This window comes from Urocampus carinirostris, chromosome 8 (genome assembly GCF_059441175.1).
Source record: "Urocampus carinirostris isolate Australia breed hairy pipefish chromosome 8, RoL_Ucar_1.0, whole genome shotgun sequence".
Taxonomy (NCBI): Eukaryota; Metazoa; Chordata; class Actinopteri; order Syngnathiformes; family Syngnathidae; genus Urocampus; species Urocampus carinirostris.
Window position 1 is genome coordinate 23614417 of NC_142356.1, and position 18523 is coordinate 23632939.

Here is an 18523-nt window from a genome sequence, read left to right on the forward strand (position 1 = left end):
TTTTCAATATATATTTATTTCTTAAATATATATGGCCCTCACAAGGAAGTAAATTCCTTACCCATTCTACTTAAAAAGGAGCATGTGTATTAGTTAACCACTAGATTACTAGATTAGGGCGGCATTAGCTCAGGAGGTAGAGCGCTCGTCTTGGCTCCTCCGTGTTATATGTCGAAGTGTCCTTGGGCAAGACACTAAATCCGTAATGCCACCGATAAGCAGGTTGGCGCCTTGCATGGCTGCACGGCCGCAATTGGTGTGTGAGTGTTTGTGAATGGGTAAGTGTGAAGCACATTGTAAAGCACTTTGGGAAGTCCATTGACTTGAAAAGCGCCATATAAATGCAGACCATTTACCATTACCCTGTATTGTGCCACGAAACCGAAAACAAATACAGAAATGCGCAAGAAAGACTAAAATCTACTCAGTGACCAAACCACACCATTCTTCTTCAATTATTTTTGCAGAGACCTTTGGGAAATGTGGGGTTTTGAGTAGGTATAGCAAAAAAATGGCTGACAACTATGTCAGCTACCTCGAGTTGAGGCTTATGTTAGATAAACTAGACAAAGATTTCTCAACTTAAAATGTTTACATGATACTTCATTTATATTTGCTTATAATTGAAATAAATGTTATTTTTTTTATTGAATTAAGTTTTTTAAATACTAAAAGGTGCCAAAATTTACAAACTGTCACTTAAAAAAACACAAGGAACATGTCTTTAAGTGTGTAAAAACAGTTTCAATGATATGCCCGCAACAAACCAATAAAATCTACATTGAGGACAGCACTGTCTAACACACCAGCACATCCCAGACGAAATAACACGCATCAGCCGCTTGACGGTAGCTCAAATGCATGTGCATGTATTTATGAGGCGCAAAAATAATGAAGAAGCACTGATCCATTACTAGGGACTGTGTGTAAACCAAAAGAGTGGGTTATGGGCTTTGTGTGTATGTGTGTGTGCAAATGACCGCCATGGCACGGTCATGAATCTGCATGCGTGCGGGTGCGTTGGTGCGCGCGGGTGTGCGGCTATAAGGCCAAAGCACATCTGGATGGGAATTAGGGTGAATGAGGTGATAAATCAAAGATTCACCCCTGGTGCCCGTGAAACTGCTGCAGCAACTGAGCATGAAGGGCATTCTGAAGACGGGCGCCATCCGCCTTCGGAAGCACAAAGAATATTTCCAACCAGCTCAATAATACACGGACGGAATTCTTATTACAGCTTTATTACAATAACACAATACTAAGCAAAGGTGACAAGAAATACTCCACAAGTACTCTTTTGAATTGCACATAATATTGGTATCAAAAGTAAATGAAATGCAATGACTGAATTGTGGTCAAGTATTCACAAAAATAGCATCTTGCCTATACTTCCTATACAATGTTTGGTGCAAACTCACCTGCAGTACAAATAGGAAAGCAGTAAAAATAAAGAGTAAAGGGGACCTTTGTATTTTGGGGGAAAGGGTAGTATTAACCTGGGTTGTTTGTGAAAGTTAAGGTTATGTACCGTAGGTAGAACACAGATTCAGTTTGTTTCTGTAAATCAAATCTCATGTTAATGATTTGGTTTTAACTTTTTCAAAATGATCTGCTTCTCATAAGACCATTTTTCGCACTTTTGATCACTGTGGTCCAAATTTGGTCCGATTTTTTATATGTAACAAAATCAGAGGTACCCAAAACTCTGACAGCCAAAAAGGGGGAAAATATAGGATACATTTGTTATCTATTGCAGCCTGGTCATCCTGGAAGGGGGAATACCTCATGTTCCCTTCTCAAATTTTCTTTTTTTTCCTAAAATTGAGGTTTTTGATTTTTTCCATGCCCTAGTGTAGGTTTTAGTTTAGGGGATGGTGTAATAATAGTATGTGGTTTGCAATAATCTGTGGTCCGTGCAGCCCTTTGAGACTAATTGTGATTAAGGGCTATACAAATAAACATGACTTGACTTGACATGGGTCATTTTCTTAACCGAAAATCACAAACACTACAGACTTGCTTTTTTGTTTTTGTAAACAGAAACTTAAATAGCTTTACATTAAGTGAATTTAGATTTTTTTTTTTAAATGATGTGTGTAGAGATACCACTGTTTATGAAGACCCAAAACTCAAATAAATTCTATTAGGTTAAGCAGACTTGGTATTGATCGCCACGAGCCATTTAAGTAACCAATCAAATTAAGTTACGCCGAAGAGCATGCTGAATCAGCGGTAAACACGCAAGCACATTAGGCCAAATGGATGAATAATGCAACAATTTGGAAAAGCACAAGTCCCTTTGCCTCTGTACTTCTTGGAGACGTTGTGGACAATGATTGCTGCACGTACCACTGAGAAAAACAATCTTCCCATCCAATCTTCCCCTCCAAAGGCTTGAGCCGCCGCCTTGCCTTTCATTTATTATTCATGAGCTCCGTTCTAAACGCACCAGCTCAAAAACGCAGCCCGCAAACAACTTGCTGACAAGTTCACCGATCTGATGGGAAGGAAAAGAGCGGGCGCACAGCAGCCTGCCTGTCAGTACTTTCAATGTTTGGTTTCGTGGATCTCGGTGGCATGATTCTCAAAGTTGGCTTTGTTTGAAAAGTGCTTGTGTGCGTTTGTGAGACACCAAATGAATGCTTACTTTAAGAGATATAGTTTTTAACCAAAGGGACCATGATTCTTTTAGCCATATAAATGATTGTGATTACAGGGATCTATCACAGGATGACTCTTTTGTAAAACCTGCAAAGTAGTGTTTACATAGTAATGCAGTGAAAAACTTTGGCCCATGGGCCTTGTGGGGACTTTGACTATTTTCAGTATCCCACAACATACTGCCTTTGTCATGTGAAAAAAGCTTTTCAAATGTATTTATTTTTGTGCATTATCTGAATCTTCCCTTACAGGTTTTTAACAGAGTTACTTAAAATGCAAAGGATCTTTAGATCTGTCAACTTTTTAGCCCCCAATGTTTCCGGTGAAGTGTTTCGGGTCGTCATGGTGATCGCTGAGGTCCTCCTTCTCCGTCCCAAGGATTACAAATGCACTTTTTATCATTTTTTTTTAAGAATAAAGCTAGGAAGTGTTAACAGTCTGTACTTTTACCTTTGCTTTTATCAGCCCACTGCGTGTACTAGGCATATGGGCTGGCCTCTACACACTGCAGTAGGGTGTAATACGGTGGATAAAGAAACGAAAACTAGGCAATAAGTGTTGACAAAAAGCTGATCAATGCCATTCAGTGGTGACTTATCATACTGATATTATTCACCGAGACTTGATACTTACTGATCAGCATCGCCAAACCCTTTAGAATAGTTATAAAACAACAACAACAAACATATTTTTACATGTTGGCACTCAGGGCCAATGCTTCTGAAAACATATTTATATGTTCATTCATATGTTATGGCACTGAAAGTGTTAAAAATATAGATTTTTTTTATCTTTCTAATTCAGTTTTGACATTGCGTGTGTCTCACCTCTCTGAGCACTGGGTCACCGACTGAGCTGAGGTTGACAGCGCCTTCGTAGGTCAGATAATAGAAGACGTTGAGGGCCCTGACAGCTTCAGGCCCTTGCTGCTTATAGCCGAAGATCAGATCGATCCACTGGTGGAGCTGGCAGGACACAAACTCACTCTCCAGAGCCTGTAGGACAGTATTTTGGGGTCATTTGCGGCTATCAAACATGTCATAAAAATCAATTTACATTGGAGTCCTGCAGCTGCATAGCACGTCTTAAATTACTTTAACGTATTATTGTGAACTAAAAATCGCCTGATGTGTTTAGAATAGGTCTGCAACAAAAGACTGCAATAAATTTATCTGTATTATTTTGTTAAGAGACAGTGCGTTTTATTTGACCACTAGATTCAACTGGAGTGTGTAGTGAAACCAAAAAGAGTGTTGAAAAGCACAAGGAAAAATACATCCTACGGAACCCTCAAAGGGAACAAACCGCACCATGTTTTACGTCAGCTTCCTGTAGCTGAGACTCACATTATATAAAATGTACATTTCTTGACTTGCAAGTATTCAAATAAAATGTACGTTTATATAATGACCCTGATCTAAACCCGAGTGGGGTTTCGTTATTGGACTTCCAGGCATGCCCCGCCAACAGGAGGCCCCGGGACGGCCCAGGATAAGCTGGAGACTAGGTCTCTAGGCTGGCCAGGGAACACCTCGGGATCCTGCCGGATGAGCTGGATGAAGTGTCTGGGGAAAGGGAGGTCTGGGCTTCTCTGCTGAGGCTGCTGCCCCCGCGACCTGACGCTGGATCAGCGGAAGAAAATGGATCGATGGATATGTAATGGTTCATGTCTTTTAGCATTTTTTCACTCTCTACCCTCCAGGGCCAAAACAAGTTTTGCTGGGGTCACAAGCCTTCAAAAGCAACCAGGTAGGTCACTCTAGAGGTGAAAATGCCCCCCCAAAAAAAGTCTGCACTTTTTCTGACTCACAATTTTTCAGAAAGACTTACACTCTGCCAGGCCAGAACAGAAATAAATATCAACATCTTTTATAGGCAGTGTGGTAGGTTACCCTAGATTTGAAAACTGCCCCAAAAAGCTGACAGTGTATTTTTTGGTTTTGACTACTCTTTTGTGTTCCCAGAAAAATATTTTATTCTCTCAAGTCAGAACAATCTTTTGCAATCAATCAGGTAGGTCAATGTGGAGGTGAATGACACTGCCATAAAGGGAAACGAAACCCAAAATTGGTTTCGCGTCTAATCGCAGGTGAAGCTCTAATGGTGCACAACTATTCTAGTGGTTCTTGCATTCACTGAGATTCACCAAACCAAGATCATCGTTGAGTATAGACATCTTTCCTCATTTCCCTGACATGACGATGATGACGCGACAGATGCTAACCTTCCCCAAACGTGTTCATCACGTCATTAGCGACGAGTGCTAATTCCTTAAACTTCATCAAGCCCTCCTGCCATGCAACCTGCCAATAATTTCTCTAACGAGCAAAAAGCACGAGACGTTCATATCTGATCATACGGGGACGAGAAGCCGTTAAAGGAACTCCTGTCGTTCATTAGGGAGACATTGCCAGGCTGCTGTCTTTGTTCTTCCTTCACGGGAGCCCGTCGCCAAACAGTGCCATGCCTGCCGCTTTGCCTCCTCATTAGCCAGCCAAGGAGGGGAAAAAACATTTATGGCGGTCCTCGTAAAAAAGACGGCAATTGTGTTAATTTGTGTAAAGCTGTCGGCGCCACAAAAGCCCCTCTAAGCGCGACCAAATTAGAATGAGGCAACCCTTGATTGTCATTGCTGCCTTGTGTCACATTAATTTGCAGCAAAACATTAACCGGCGCTGCACTTAAACTGCAATTTATATCATTTAAATTTTTACGGCCCTGCCGCAGAGCATCCTTCACTTGGATGAGACTTTCTGACAGCTCCTTACGCCGCTAATTCCTCCCCGATCTCTTAATTACTCGCTCACGTAAGAAACCCTGGGGAGGATATACGAAGATGCAACTCAGACATAACTTTTGAAGCATATACTCAGTATAAAAAAAAACAATTCTTAAAGGGATATTGTGTATTATTTAGCGCCTCTTACTTGCAAAATAAGACTTCATTCATTAACATAAAAAAATAATAATTTGAAAAAATAAGTAAAAATACGTGAACCGTACTATAAATGTGTATTTTTTTATACTCATAGGTCAGAAAATTTGTATTTAACATAACATTGAGGCTCACCTATAGGGAGCTGACATAATTGTCTACCATTTTGCAGCTATTGTTACCCCGAAAACCCAAAATCGTTGTGAAAGGCTGGGCAAATAAATTAGTCGTTTTTCCTGTTTAGTAGCACCCGTTTTCGAATACACTACACAGTACAGCGACATCTAGTGGCCAAATATTGTGTTTTTTTTAAAACTATATTGACATGAGTAACTTATATTAGAACATTTTAATGCTTTAAGAAATATTACAATATGTTGCTGTAAAAACATTGTTCATTTGTCTTAATACAGTGGTAACTTGTTTTACGATCATCATCTTTGGGGCAAGGCACCTGTACAGTGAGTGGAAAAGCATGCCAAAACATTTAACTGAGTTTTTACATTTTATTATTTGTTGCTTTTTTTGTACTGTACAGTAACTTTATTTCTTGTTCTATTTATACGATGTGGTATATTTCCGAATCTTGACTGAACACTAGTGTATGTACAGGTCAGTTGAAGCTGATTTAATGGGGGTTTGGTCGCATTTGATGACATCGAAACAAATTAATCCCATTTAAATTCATTTCAACGGAAAAAGGTGTTTCGATTTACAACAGTTTCATGATACAATATCACTGCTAGAACCAATTAAATTCATAAGTAGAGGTACCACGGTATATTTCAAAGTGAGCAATTCCATCTGGTTTGATCAGAAATTCAAACTGGAAAATAAAATCTAGTAAAATACATTTTTGTTGGATCATTGGTATACTGGGCTTTTATAGAAATGTAACTTTTTCAAACTTGGGTACATAGAACTAGTATACACAGTATTAGTGTGTAAACACAGTCAACCTTACCATATTATTTGCCATTGACGGTTACATGTAAAAAAGCAAACACCTTAAATAGGCTGCCAGTGACCAAAATACAAAATGCTAAATGCAACAAAGGCACGAGTGTTACTTTTTCAGAACAATATTCCATAAAAATAAATTTAAAACACTGTTACTCTGTTTGAAGCATGTCTGTTGCCCCACCCTGGAAAAAGTCTTTGATCATGACTTGGATGAATGCAAACAAATGCAAGCAAGCATATCTACACATGTTCCTTATCCGTTAGCAATGACCTCGGACAAGGCAACATTCGCCTGTTTCTTGCAAAAAGCCAAAAGCTGATGCATACTTAATATACAGGCAACTATACTGTCAATCAGTGTGTGGAAACAAAGACAAGGTACTCTGTTTTTGTAGCGATGCCTCCTGAGGCCTGAAATCACTCTTGTGTTGAGGGGAAAATAAACTATTGAATGAAAAATAACTTTATGCAAATATCAGCAGTAATAATTGCTTAGTACGAGATTGCCATGATTGGCCATTGCTTGAAATAAAAACAGGTGAGTTACAGATGTACACATTAAGCTCAATATGGTTTGTTGGGGATAATCAAACCAATTTTTCTGGGTTGTTTAGGGAAAAAACAAACTCTGGTACTTTTATTATTATTTGTATTTTATTTTTTTTCAAACAAGGTGCAGAATTGTTTTTCCATAACTGGTTTATGTTGTTTATATCATATATCACAAATCTTTTTTGAAAAGAAAAATCAAAGAAATTACTTGGTTTTAACACTTTTCCCCCAAAATGGTTGTTCAAAACTGAAATTCATCAGATTGTACAAATGAACAACCTGTCATTTGTAATAAAAGGGTCACTCTGTTTAAAAGCCTGAATTTTAATGAACTTATTTTTTATTTATTTATTGTTTTACGAATAAATCAACGTAAAATGGTTGATGATGCACACCTGGGGTGGCCGTACAGTATGTCCTGCATGTTTTGGAAGTTTCTATTCTCCAACTAAGGTGATGCAAAATTTTAGCTTTTTAGCAAGCTGTGTGGGAGATTGATAAATGAAACAGGTGATTTGAATTACCTGTATTGGAGCACAGAAATTCCAAAAACAGGACATGCGGCTCTCGATAACTGGGTTGCCACCCCTGTACTACACTATCTATATATCCCCCTAGTGTAAGGAGGTTAGAGTAAAGAAGACATTTCCATTTACCAAACATTTGTTCCCCTTCACTCATCCCAACCTGACATTGAACATTAAGCCCACAGCACAACAAAGGGTGAGTTGCTGTGCCATGCAACCCTTCATCAGCAAAGAGGCCCAACAGCAGGCACTGGTTTACCCTCTCAGCATCATATGTGTCAATCCCTATCTATCCCTAACACACTCTTGCATTTAAACTAACCAACCTCACACCCAGAGCACGTTTCACCCCATAAATACATCACAATCCAATGATTATAAGCCATTAAGACATGTTGTACAAAAAACAGAGTTTGTTTGAATTGATCCAAATACTTTGATTGGTCCATTTTTTACCCAATTGTTGATTTTAGAGTGTAAGGAGCCCACTGGCACCCCAAAAGATGGATATTGATGCTCAATTCATATTCCTGTACTGCAATATCACAAAAGCATGTTTGGAAAGGTGTGCCTGCAAAGAAACAATCTTGTAAACTTTCCCCTAAATGTACAATCTGTATTATTGGATCACAAAATGTTGCTATATTGTGTCGTACAACCAAAAATGAGTGCGAAAAAGTACAAGGGACAATACAAACTGTAGAGACTATGAGAAAACCAAGGAACCAGTTCTTTTTTTTTTTTACCAAATCTTTCCTATGTTTTTCCTTTTTGGGGGTACCCATAGTCACAAGATGGCGGACAAATATGTCAGCTAGCTCTAGGTGAGGCTCATGTTACGAAAATTATATGCAAATTTCTTGAGCTACAGTTATTTGAAAAAATACATTTTCATATGGTATTTTTCTTTTTTTTTAATGACTGAAGTTTGAACAACTAGGGGGCGCTAAATAATACACAATGTGCCTATAAAAGGTCATAGCAAATTAAAGACTGTCTGCAGAAAACTGTCCTTGTTTGATATCAGTCAAATGACTGAAAAGTACTTTGAGGTCAAAACCTTTGAACTTGATGAGACGAGGATCACTAAAATTGCAAAGAAAGCATTCTTTAGAGAGCGGAGAATAATTTTGTCAAACAACAATAACAGATTGAAAAAAAATATATATTGGGAAGTGCAACTTCAATGGAAGAGCCAACTAAGCATTTGGAAAATTTATTTGAAAATGCTTTTTTTTATTTATAGGTGGTGTCCGCAATTTAAAAAATTGTCCACTCTCTGATGCAATCTTCTGGCTGTAATCATCTGTGCAGCCTGTCAAACTTCTTGTGTGACGCGTACTAAACTCTTGTTTTTTCATCTATCTTTTTGGGGGTTTGGGTTGGCATTTGGACTGTATTAGAAACAGTCCTTTTCCTACTTTCACCATTTTCATACTAGATTGAAAAAAAACGAGCACATGCGTGTAATCACTCAAACCCTCTACCCTTGCCTCCTTTCCTCCAGCCTAATGCTCTCCGTGGCCAGAATACTGACAATAAAAGAAAGACAAAAGCAGATAGGCGCGGTAAAAACAAAAGGGTATATTAACTCAGTGAGGCATCGTTAACAAATACTTAATAGAGAAACTATTGAATTTTAAATCTTTAAAGGACTTCCAAAAACTACACACCCCACCCCTTTAAAAAATCATGGTTTAATATTTCCCTTTCAAGGAGAACCTCAGAAAATTGACTATTATTCCATTATCTTACTTTCTCTTCCAATAATTGCCTGTTTTTTTGGGGGGGAATGAATAGTTTTGCTGAATCTGACATAGTGTGCGCCAGGTTGGGCAGGTTGAGCTAAAGGAGCAGAAGGTTTGGGCCAGATAGCGCGTTCCTGAGGTGGGATGGAGTGCCCCCTTCACAGGAAAGAAGGCCTGATTATTGATGGGCCAATTAGCATCCGGTTTGCGTGCCGCCCTCATCCACGAGGGCTGCTGAGATAATTAATGAATAATTTAGCAACCTTTATGTAAATGACAGTGCGGGCGGGAGGCTGTGAGAAGTCACTGTGATCCCACCTTACTATTGTTTCATAGTTGACAAAGTATTTGGTGGGACTCGCATCAGGGGGAGGATTGGGTTACCTTCACAAACCATAAGTGAGCGAAAATATTATTGTATAGGTATCAAAAGTAATTCTTTTAAATGTTGTTATACAAGCAGATGGCCTGGCGTTGCTGGGTTGATAGAAGATTGGATTCATCTTCTTGGAGTGGTCAGGAGCTGCAGTACCTGGTTTGGCCAATTTGGCCAGGGGGGTGTTAGAGAGCCCACGAAAGCAGACCACGCGTAAGCAGATCTTTATCTATTTTGGTGTATTTATTAGGAGTGCCTTGACACTCGTGAAGGGCTAAAGTACAGCTGTATACATTTAAAAGAAAATCGGTTCTGCTGCATGTCAGAATCGTATCTGAAGTGAGAATAATGTATCGGGTGAAAATAATTTAATACACCCATTGTTGACGACCTAAACACGTTGTTATGATTCTATACAAATAAAATTTTTAGCATTAATGAAAATGGATAAGCTTATTCTCCATGGTTCCATGTCTCGAGGACCATTATTTTTATATCCTACAATCGTCTCAAGTGCCCAAAAAGCTCAAGTCATTTTTTTCCTTTCTTTCCCTTCCAGTCTGTCCAACGAATGCCAACGAAAATACACCCCAAAAACTAGCATGGCCAGACTGTGTCGGATTACTTAAATTACTTTCTCCTTTGAAACATAAAGCATGTCACTTGACAACATAAAAGAGTAGACCCGAAAAAAGCTCAAGGGACGTCTGCTGACGGACACTTAGACCGAGTACCTGACACTTTACAGACACCGTATTTTTTATTTTTTTCTCAGGACACTGTATCCCAAATATACCACAATACTAGAGATCTCTTTATCAACCAGCTCACACTCGCTTTTGTTGATCATAATCTAAAATAAATGTCCCCTTAAATCTTTTGTTCCTGTTTCAAGACCTTTATGCCATGAACGGGAGACATATTTTCTTTTTCTGGGTTTAAGATCCACCAAATGGGATCTGGTGGCTTGTGTTGGTTCATGGCCTTTGGAGTCCACACTGGGAAGGACATGCAATACAAAATTACTGATTTTTGTAATACATTCACAAAAGACAGCAGCCACCTTGCAAGTTTATGAAATATTTACATGTAAATGTACACGAATGTTGGACAGATAATTGGTTGCATATGTTTCATGCAGTATTGTTGGCGCTACAAATGTTTTTGTTTTGTATCGATTACCGGATAACGCTATAACGAGTCGGGAGAGTACAAGTTTTATGATGATGTGATTTGGAGCGGGCCTTTTTTGTTTATTGGAATGCGGTGTAACATAGCTGCTAACAATCCTGATTATTAGAATCAGTTATGATGGAGAACATAAAAAATAATTATCAGTGTATTACCTAAATATCTTTAAAATTGGATAATTGTTTAAATACCTTTTAGATTTTTGGGATTAGGACTATCCACCATTTTCAAAATTCCACTATCTCAGTAGTAGATAATCTCTAATATATAGTCTTTGTGAGAAATCTAAATTAACACGCAGCTCATGTGACTCTTTAGCGCTACCCTAGTGGCTCCCTTGATATTTTTTAGAAATGTTTGAACATTTTAAAATTTAGGTGAGGGAAATATATATGGTATTTTCGGTGTCATGATTCTCTCTAGAATAAGTAATAAATATTTTTGGTTGAGCTCCCTCTTCATATTTAAATGAAACAAATCTGTGGAAAACAGTACTTCTCGCAATAGAGCGGTTTACTTATCTCGGTTTTGTTACCTTGCGGATTTTTGCCTTGCAATATTTTCTGCATTCTGATTGGTTAAACATTTGCCCCACCCCTTTTCTGTTTGTGTCCGCCTTTGCGTCAATTACGTTGCGGTGTGTGTTTTTCGCATGCGTAAAACAGCTTGATTAACTGACGTGAAAATAGTTCTTGATGTCGAGTTTCTCTCAAAGCCATCATGTCAACAAAATATTGTGGACACCCAAAACCACCAAAAGACAGAGGAAGAGGTTTTCTATCGCGAACAAAATGGACGTCCGATCCTGCTAAACTTGTTCTGGAGCGGCTGCCTGGTTCCTTTTCAAAAATGTTTGATAATGGATAAATATATGGTTTCTGTAGGAACACAAGCTCAGTACATACATACGTTTTTCAATGAATACAGATAGACATGGTATGTTTTTCCTTCCTTTATATATATATATATATATATATATATATATATATATATATATATATATATAAAATATAAATAAAAGGCTTTTAATTTTTTTGCGGCTTCAGACTTTTTGTGGGAAAGTAAATGGCGTATTCCATAATTTCCACATAATAGTGACAAAGTGTCATGTGAAGTAAAAACGCAGTGTCCTGTAATTAAATATTATTTTTAAGAATTTCAATTTAACAGTACAGCAGTCATTTGTAGAATACTTTTTTGTAAAGTACAGTATTTTACATTGTTAAACAAATGCTTGGACTTGTCAATAGCATTTGTTCTTTGGTTTAAATGTATAACACAGTGTTTAATAGATAAATGCATAAAGGTTCCAATTTCGCCGGTTTTGACCATCGCCTGACTTTTTTTAATGCAACCCTCACAAAAATTGAGGGATTACTGTAATCCAAAATTTCTCATCATTAAATACAATACAGTAATCCATTGCTATAATCTTTCATGGTCATATTACACCCAAAAATGCATTGAGTCTTGTTTTCTGCATTACGATTGGCTAAAAGACTGAGATAAAAGTTACTAGTAAAAAATTTTTAAACAAAGTTAAACATGGTATATCTTGTTCAAGAAATATTTGGGTCTTTAAATAACAAGTTAAAAAAAAAATAACCCCTGCAAAAACAAGGGATTACTGTACTCCATTTGGACTTTTAGTTCAGGCTCCATTTTTTCCCTGCTCCTTCTAGCAGTCACCTGATCCTCAAAGATCAACTGACTCCCCAGCCAGAAAAGTTGACAAGCACCCTGATTAAAGGGCTTATTAACTTGCTGTAAATGAGATGCCGACTGTCATCCACGGAGCCCGGGACCAAGGGGCCCGGCTCGACATAGACGAGGAGGGGGGGTGACGTAAGGAAGGAGAACCTCAGAGCAGCCGTTTCCTTCATTCACATGCGAAAAAACGCAGATGTTCGTGTTTCAGAATCCCCGCTTTCCACTTTCCGAGCAGCTTTACTAATTAGACGGGTCACAACTGCAAGAGTTGTGGCCGCGGGTCAACGGCGGCGGTCACCAGTAACCCGAAACCCGAAACTAAATCTTCCAACGTCTTCATCCACTCAAGAAGACGACTCATGTGGAAAAGAATCCAAATGAGCAGTGATTGGCCCGTTATCTCCATAAAACAAACACGTCACATAAGGCCGAGGGGCTGACTAAGTGGTCCAATTTACGGCACGGGACAAGCGAGTAAACAACGTTGATTGGAAAGTAAATGGGCGAAACTAATGGTACTGACTCAACGTCTTGGTTAAGTTGTTTTTTGGAGTTTGAGGACATAAATTGAACACAGTATTTCTTTAACATAACCAGACACCAACTTTACGCTCTTTAACATAATTACAGATTTTACAAAACTGACATGACTTAACTACCACTTGTCACATTCTCAATCCTAGCATCAACAAACTAATTGAATCGAATTTAGTCTTATCTAAATATTTTCTCACATTCAACTTTTGAATAATGCTGCATTAACTTATTTCATACAAATACCATTAGCTTGACTTAGCAAGGCAGCTAATGTTGGATAAACAGATTGAACTATTGAATTGAACTGAAATGTCTTTATTATCATTGATATCAACGATAAGCAAGGTTGTATGCAACGAGATTAAACATAGCACACAGGGGCAAAACATATATTTTAGACTTTAAACAAAAAAAGGATACAAGACTATCAGGATAAGTAGGCAAAAATACAAATTAGTTCTTAGAAAACTGGCCTATGTTATAAATAATAATGCAACTAAAAGAAAAGCATTATAACAATAGCTCAATTAAAAGACGTGCTATAGCATTTAGAAGCAACAATTTAAAAAAAACAAAATATTTCATAAGGTATATACTTTCAAAGTTTTGTTAAATAATATAGATTTTCATAGTGTCATTGAGCAACAACAATGAAGAAAAAAAACCTGAAACAAGTCACAAAGGATCTTTTTACATTTTTGTGCATTCATTTAGGCTCTGGGGAAAAACTGTCTCTGAGCTCATTTTGTCCTGGTTTTTAAGGAGGTGGTGGCCGGTGTGGGGATTATTATTTATTATTTTAATGGCAATGTATTTATATATATATATATATATATATATATAGATAGATTGCAGGTGTTAATGACAACTGCTAGCTTCCTTAGCCAGTCTCATGGGAAGCACCGATTACGATGAAGACCATTCTCTATGAAATAAAATAACATGCTTGAAATTGTTAAATGTTGCCAATTTAAAATAAATATTTGAATGCTTGATTTTAAAGAATAATATGTATATTTTAGCGACCAAGTGGTAAAAAAACGTCAATTAAAAGAACCAAATTAATATTGTTATATATAATAAACAAAGATACAGAAAACTATTATTTAAACGTGCACTTCTAGGATACTCTTAAGTCTAGAAATTCACATTTATTCAGAATTTATTTGGCTAGATACTTCCTGAAGTGTGTACATGTAACAGGATATAATTTTCCAAAACATTACATTTTATTAGATTCCAGGTTGCCTAGAAGTTTGCTGTTAAAGGAGTTTGCAAATATATTTTAAGTCAGTGTTTGTGATAAGACACAATATATTTGTATATCTAATCATATTGGAATATATTTGTTCAGTTTTCATAAGGATCAATTAGGTTCACAAGGTCATATCTGTCATTTAAATAATTTCAATGAACATTCTATCTGCCGGGCCCTTGTATGACCCACCCTGCATTCAACTTTAACACCCCTGCACAAACTTCAGTTTTTTGACTAGCTTGAGCACATAGAATATATTAGATGACAATATATTAAACGTGAGAAGTAAAAAACCTCTTAGACAGCACTCACAATGCTTACAATGCAGCTACAGCTTCACTTTCGACCGAACCAATCTCAACTTGCTAAAAGTTCAACAGAAGCCAAAACAACTAACACGACTTATCCTTCGGACAGACAATGAGATAAGCAAGAAGATGCAGGAGAATAAGAAGAAAGGAGTTTATCTGGGAGGACAGCAGAGAATGACAACATTAGCGAGCCGGCTTGTCAGCAGCAGTAGATCAGCGCATTTCTCAGGCTCTCCCTTCGTGATGTCACTGAAGAAGACGAGCGGGATAGCGTGAGGGGGGGCTCGTAAAAGGCGGTAAACCTGTCCTCCCCTGCCGTACGACCGTCCTCCTCCGCCGAGCGCCGTCTGACATGAGCCAGATCACCGCCGGCACCTCCCCGCGCCGTTCCCATCGCGCGGCCGCGACGACTAGATTAGCGTGCGGCTAACGGGGAGGGCTACTGACACTCACTCAGTAGGCGCGTACAAAAGTCTTGCTGTGGTTTACCTCAGCTCACGCGCATGTCCCAGAGGAGAGCGCAGTAAGCGGGTGCGAATGACATTTATGCGTGAGCTCAGATGAAAAGGAATGTAAACAGATGTCGCGTGACTCTTCCTTATGGATGGCCATGGACGGGAGGGCTCAGGGATGCGTGGGAAGAAATGCTGGAGATACTTTTGCTTTCTATGTAATAATCGATTTGTACAGGAGTTTATTATGAGAGCTTACTTTAGATGTTTCTTAATCACTTGTTCGAGGGGCCCGGCTCGACATAGACCCGAAATGGTGGCGACCATGCTGAATGGGTATGTGTATGTTTACAGTGTAATTTCATTTACAAACTTTCCAGGCTACGTTATGATGATAAATGTTCAAAAATTGTCATGTTCTGTAGTTTTTGTACTTTCATGGTTTTTACGTCTCTCTGTGGAATTACGCTCTTCGAATTCTGCAAGAGATAATTTTACAAAGAGTTAAAGGCGGATGGTTTGACTGTTGAATAAAAGTTCAGTAAAAAGTTGAAAACTAGTTAAATTGGAGTTTATGGCTGTATAATCACAATATGTAAATAAGCATTTCTGTTTTTGACTTATGCGGAGAAAATCGGAGAAAAGTACGTATAGTTAAACTCAGGAGCTAAACTCAGGAAGCAACCAGGTGCTGTTAATGTTATATTTAGAAATTGGCAGGAAAAACAAATGTCTGGCCTGACATGTTAAATTACATGTTTACCTAGACAGCCCACAAGAAATACTGCACAACCTAGTTTGCCATTATTCCTTCTTAAATTACTTTGTGTTCTTAAAATGTTCAGAAAAGACGAAGATATGGATACGATTTGGGTGATGGGTCTGCTCTACTAAGCCTTAATAACCATGTTTGTCACCTCATCGAAATTTCCTTGGTTTAAGCAGGGGAATCTTCCCTGACATGCATGATTTCAAATCATGACGCCTTAGTGTATTAACGACAGTAACCTTGGAAACAGTGGTCCAAGCTCTTTTCAGGTCATTGACCAACTCCTGCCATGTAGTTCGGGGCTGATTCCTCACCTTTCTTAGAATAACTGAGACGCATGGGGCTCCACTCCGATTGAGATTGACCGTCATTTTGAGCTTCTTCTATTTTCTAACGATTGCTCCAACAGTGGACCCTTTTTCACCAAGCTGCTTGGCAATCGCTTCATAGCCCTTTCCAGCCATGTGGAGGTGTACAATTGTGTCTATGGTGTCTTTGGACAGCTCTTGGGTCTTCGCCATGTTACAAGTTAAAGTCTTACTGATTGTATGGGTTGGACAGGTGTCTGTATGCAGCGACGTCAAACATGTGTATCTGATTAAGCATGTTACAGGGAGGGTGGCGGACTTCTAATGGGCGGACTAACAGGTTTTTTAGGGTCAGCTCTGTAGCCCTCTCAAGCCTTGTGGAGGTGTACAATTTGGTCTATGGTGTCTTTGGTCTTTGCCATGTTACAAGTTAAAGTCTTACGGATTGGATGGGGTGGACCGGTGTATTTATGCAGCTAACAACCTCAAACAGGTGCATCTGATTCGGGGTGATATGTGGAGTGCAGGTGGACTTCTAATGGGCAGACTAACGGGTCTTTCAGGGTCAGAGTTCTAGATGATACACATGAGTTCAAATACTTATTTACAGCTGCATCACACAAATACATTTTTAAAAAAATCATGCAGTGGGGTTTCTGGATTTTTCTTTTTAGTGTATCTCTCTCACAGTGGATATGCACCAACGATGAAAATGTCAGACCCCTCCACGATTTCTAAGTGGGAGAAATAGCAAAATAGCAGGGTGTTTGAATACTTATTTTCTTCACTGTACAAAAAACATTATCACCAACCTCACTTTTCTTGCAGCTGATAAATGTATGATCTCACTGAGTTCATTGAAATACATTCCATTTCTATTCTACATATCTCGAGCAGACTGCAGTCTGGACTGGTCTCCAGTCAAACACACAAAATAAAACGAGACAGACATCAGTTCACCCTCGCACGGATTCCGAGTGAGAACCGAGCCCACCATTTTCCCGACACCAGTGACGTGGTGTGACAGGGTAACCCAGCTTTCATTTCAAGGTATGGAAATGTGGTCAGCGTCATATTAATATGACATGCTTCCATCAGCGCTTCGGCATGGCCTTTGTTGCTGGCTGTGTTTAAACAGCTGTGAAGTGGAGCAAGTACTCCCGAAGGGGGAAAAGTTATTCCAAGAATGAGATGCGTTCAAAGATAGGAGTGTTTTCTCTTTAACAATCTAGCAATGCATGTCATTGGCAACGTCACAAAGAGTGGCTCTGCGTTAAATTCATGTTGGACCTAAATTTGGTAACCCCAGAAAAAAAATTAGACTGAACAGGTGCTGTATATGACAGTTCTTCACGGAGCTTTAACGAAGATTTGGGAATAAGTACTTCTTAACTCTGAAAAATAATACATTTTGCTTTGTTGAGGAGTACACTCGTTTTCTGGGTTGTTTTCTAATCAATAACCATTAATTTGTCTAGCTCTCAACAAAATTATTCTATGATGTTTTTTGTGCCACCACATTGTTTTGTAGTTTGCTTTACGAGGACACTGTGTAATATTTGATAGATGTCAATGAATGTGTAGTTCAACCAAAAACAAGGGTCGCGAGTACAACAAAAAGCACAAATTACGAGTATCAAAGTGACAAAACTGCGCCCATTATTCTCCTTGTTTTTTGCTGAGTTTTTCGCAAGATTTTTGGGACTACCCTCAGAATCATGTGAGCTCACTCTTAGTGAGCCTTGTGTTATGTAAAATAAATAGGAGTATTTAAAATAAAGCATGTTTATGTGGCAGTTCATGTATTTCTGCTTATTCCAATCAATATTTATTTAATGAATAAAGTTGTTTTTTTACTCGTAAGTGGTGATAAATAATACCTGTCCTCCCTTTGAACGAATACTAATTGTTAGTAGTAAAAAAACATCTAAATTTTGGAGGAAAAAGGGGGAGGAAAGTGTTTCAAAAATATTCACATTTTATTTTAAATAACAATTATATCACGGATCACTTAACCACTAGGGTCGTAGGGGCACCACTTCCCGTGTTGTGTCTTGGGCAAGTACAGCCTGGTTCCGCCCATCCCTTTACAGGATGTTTTTATTGGCTTGGGGTTTGCTCCCACACATGAAACAGTACAATGACAATAATAATTTGGGAGTTTTTGAACAGAATTGTGCCTTTTTTGAGCCATGTAAATAAAATAAAGTCTAAATGGAAAAAAA

The 18523-nt window shown here is 38.4% G+C and overlaps 1 protein-coding gene across 5 annotated transcripts in view; it reads right to left on the reverse strand.

Moving 5' to 3' along the window:
• The window catches only part of lrba (LPS-responsive vesicle trafficking, beach and anchor containing), a 283083-nt gene that overhangs the window by 51832 nt on the left and 212728 nt on the right, over nucleotides 1–18523 (reverse strand). For all 5 annotated transcript variants that reach the window (XM_088342023.1, XM_088342026.1, XM_088342025.1 and 2 more), the window contains one exon: nucleotides 3489–3656. In XM_088342023.1, coding sequence (XP_088198149.1) covers nucleotides 3489–3656 — 168 coding nt within the window. The remainder of the gene's footprint in view (nucleotides 1–3488; nucleotides 3657–18523) is intronic.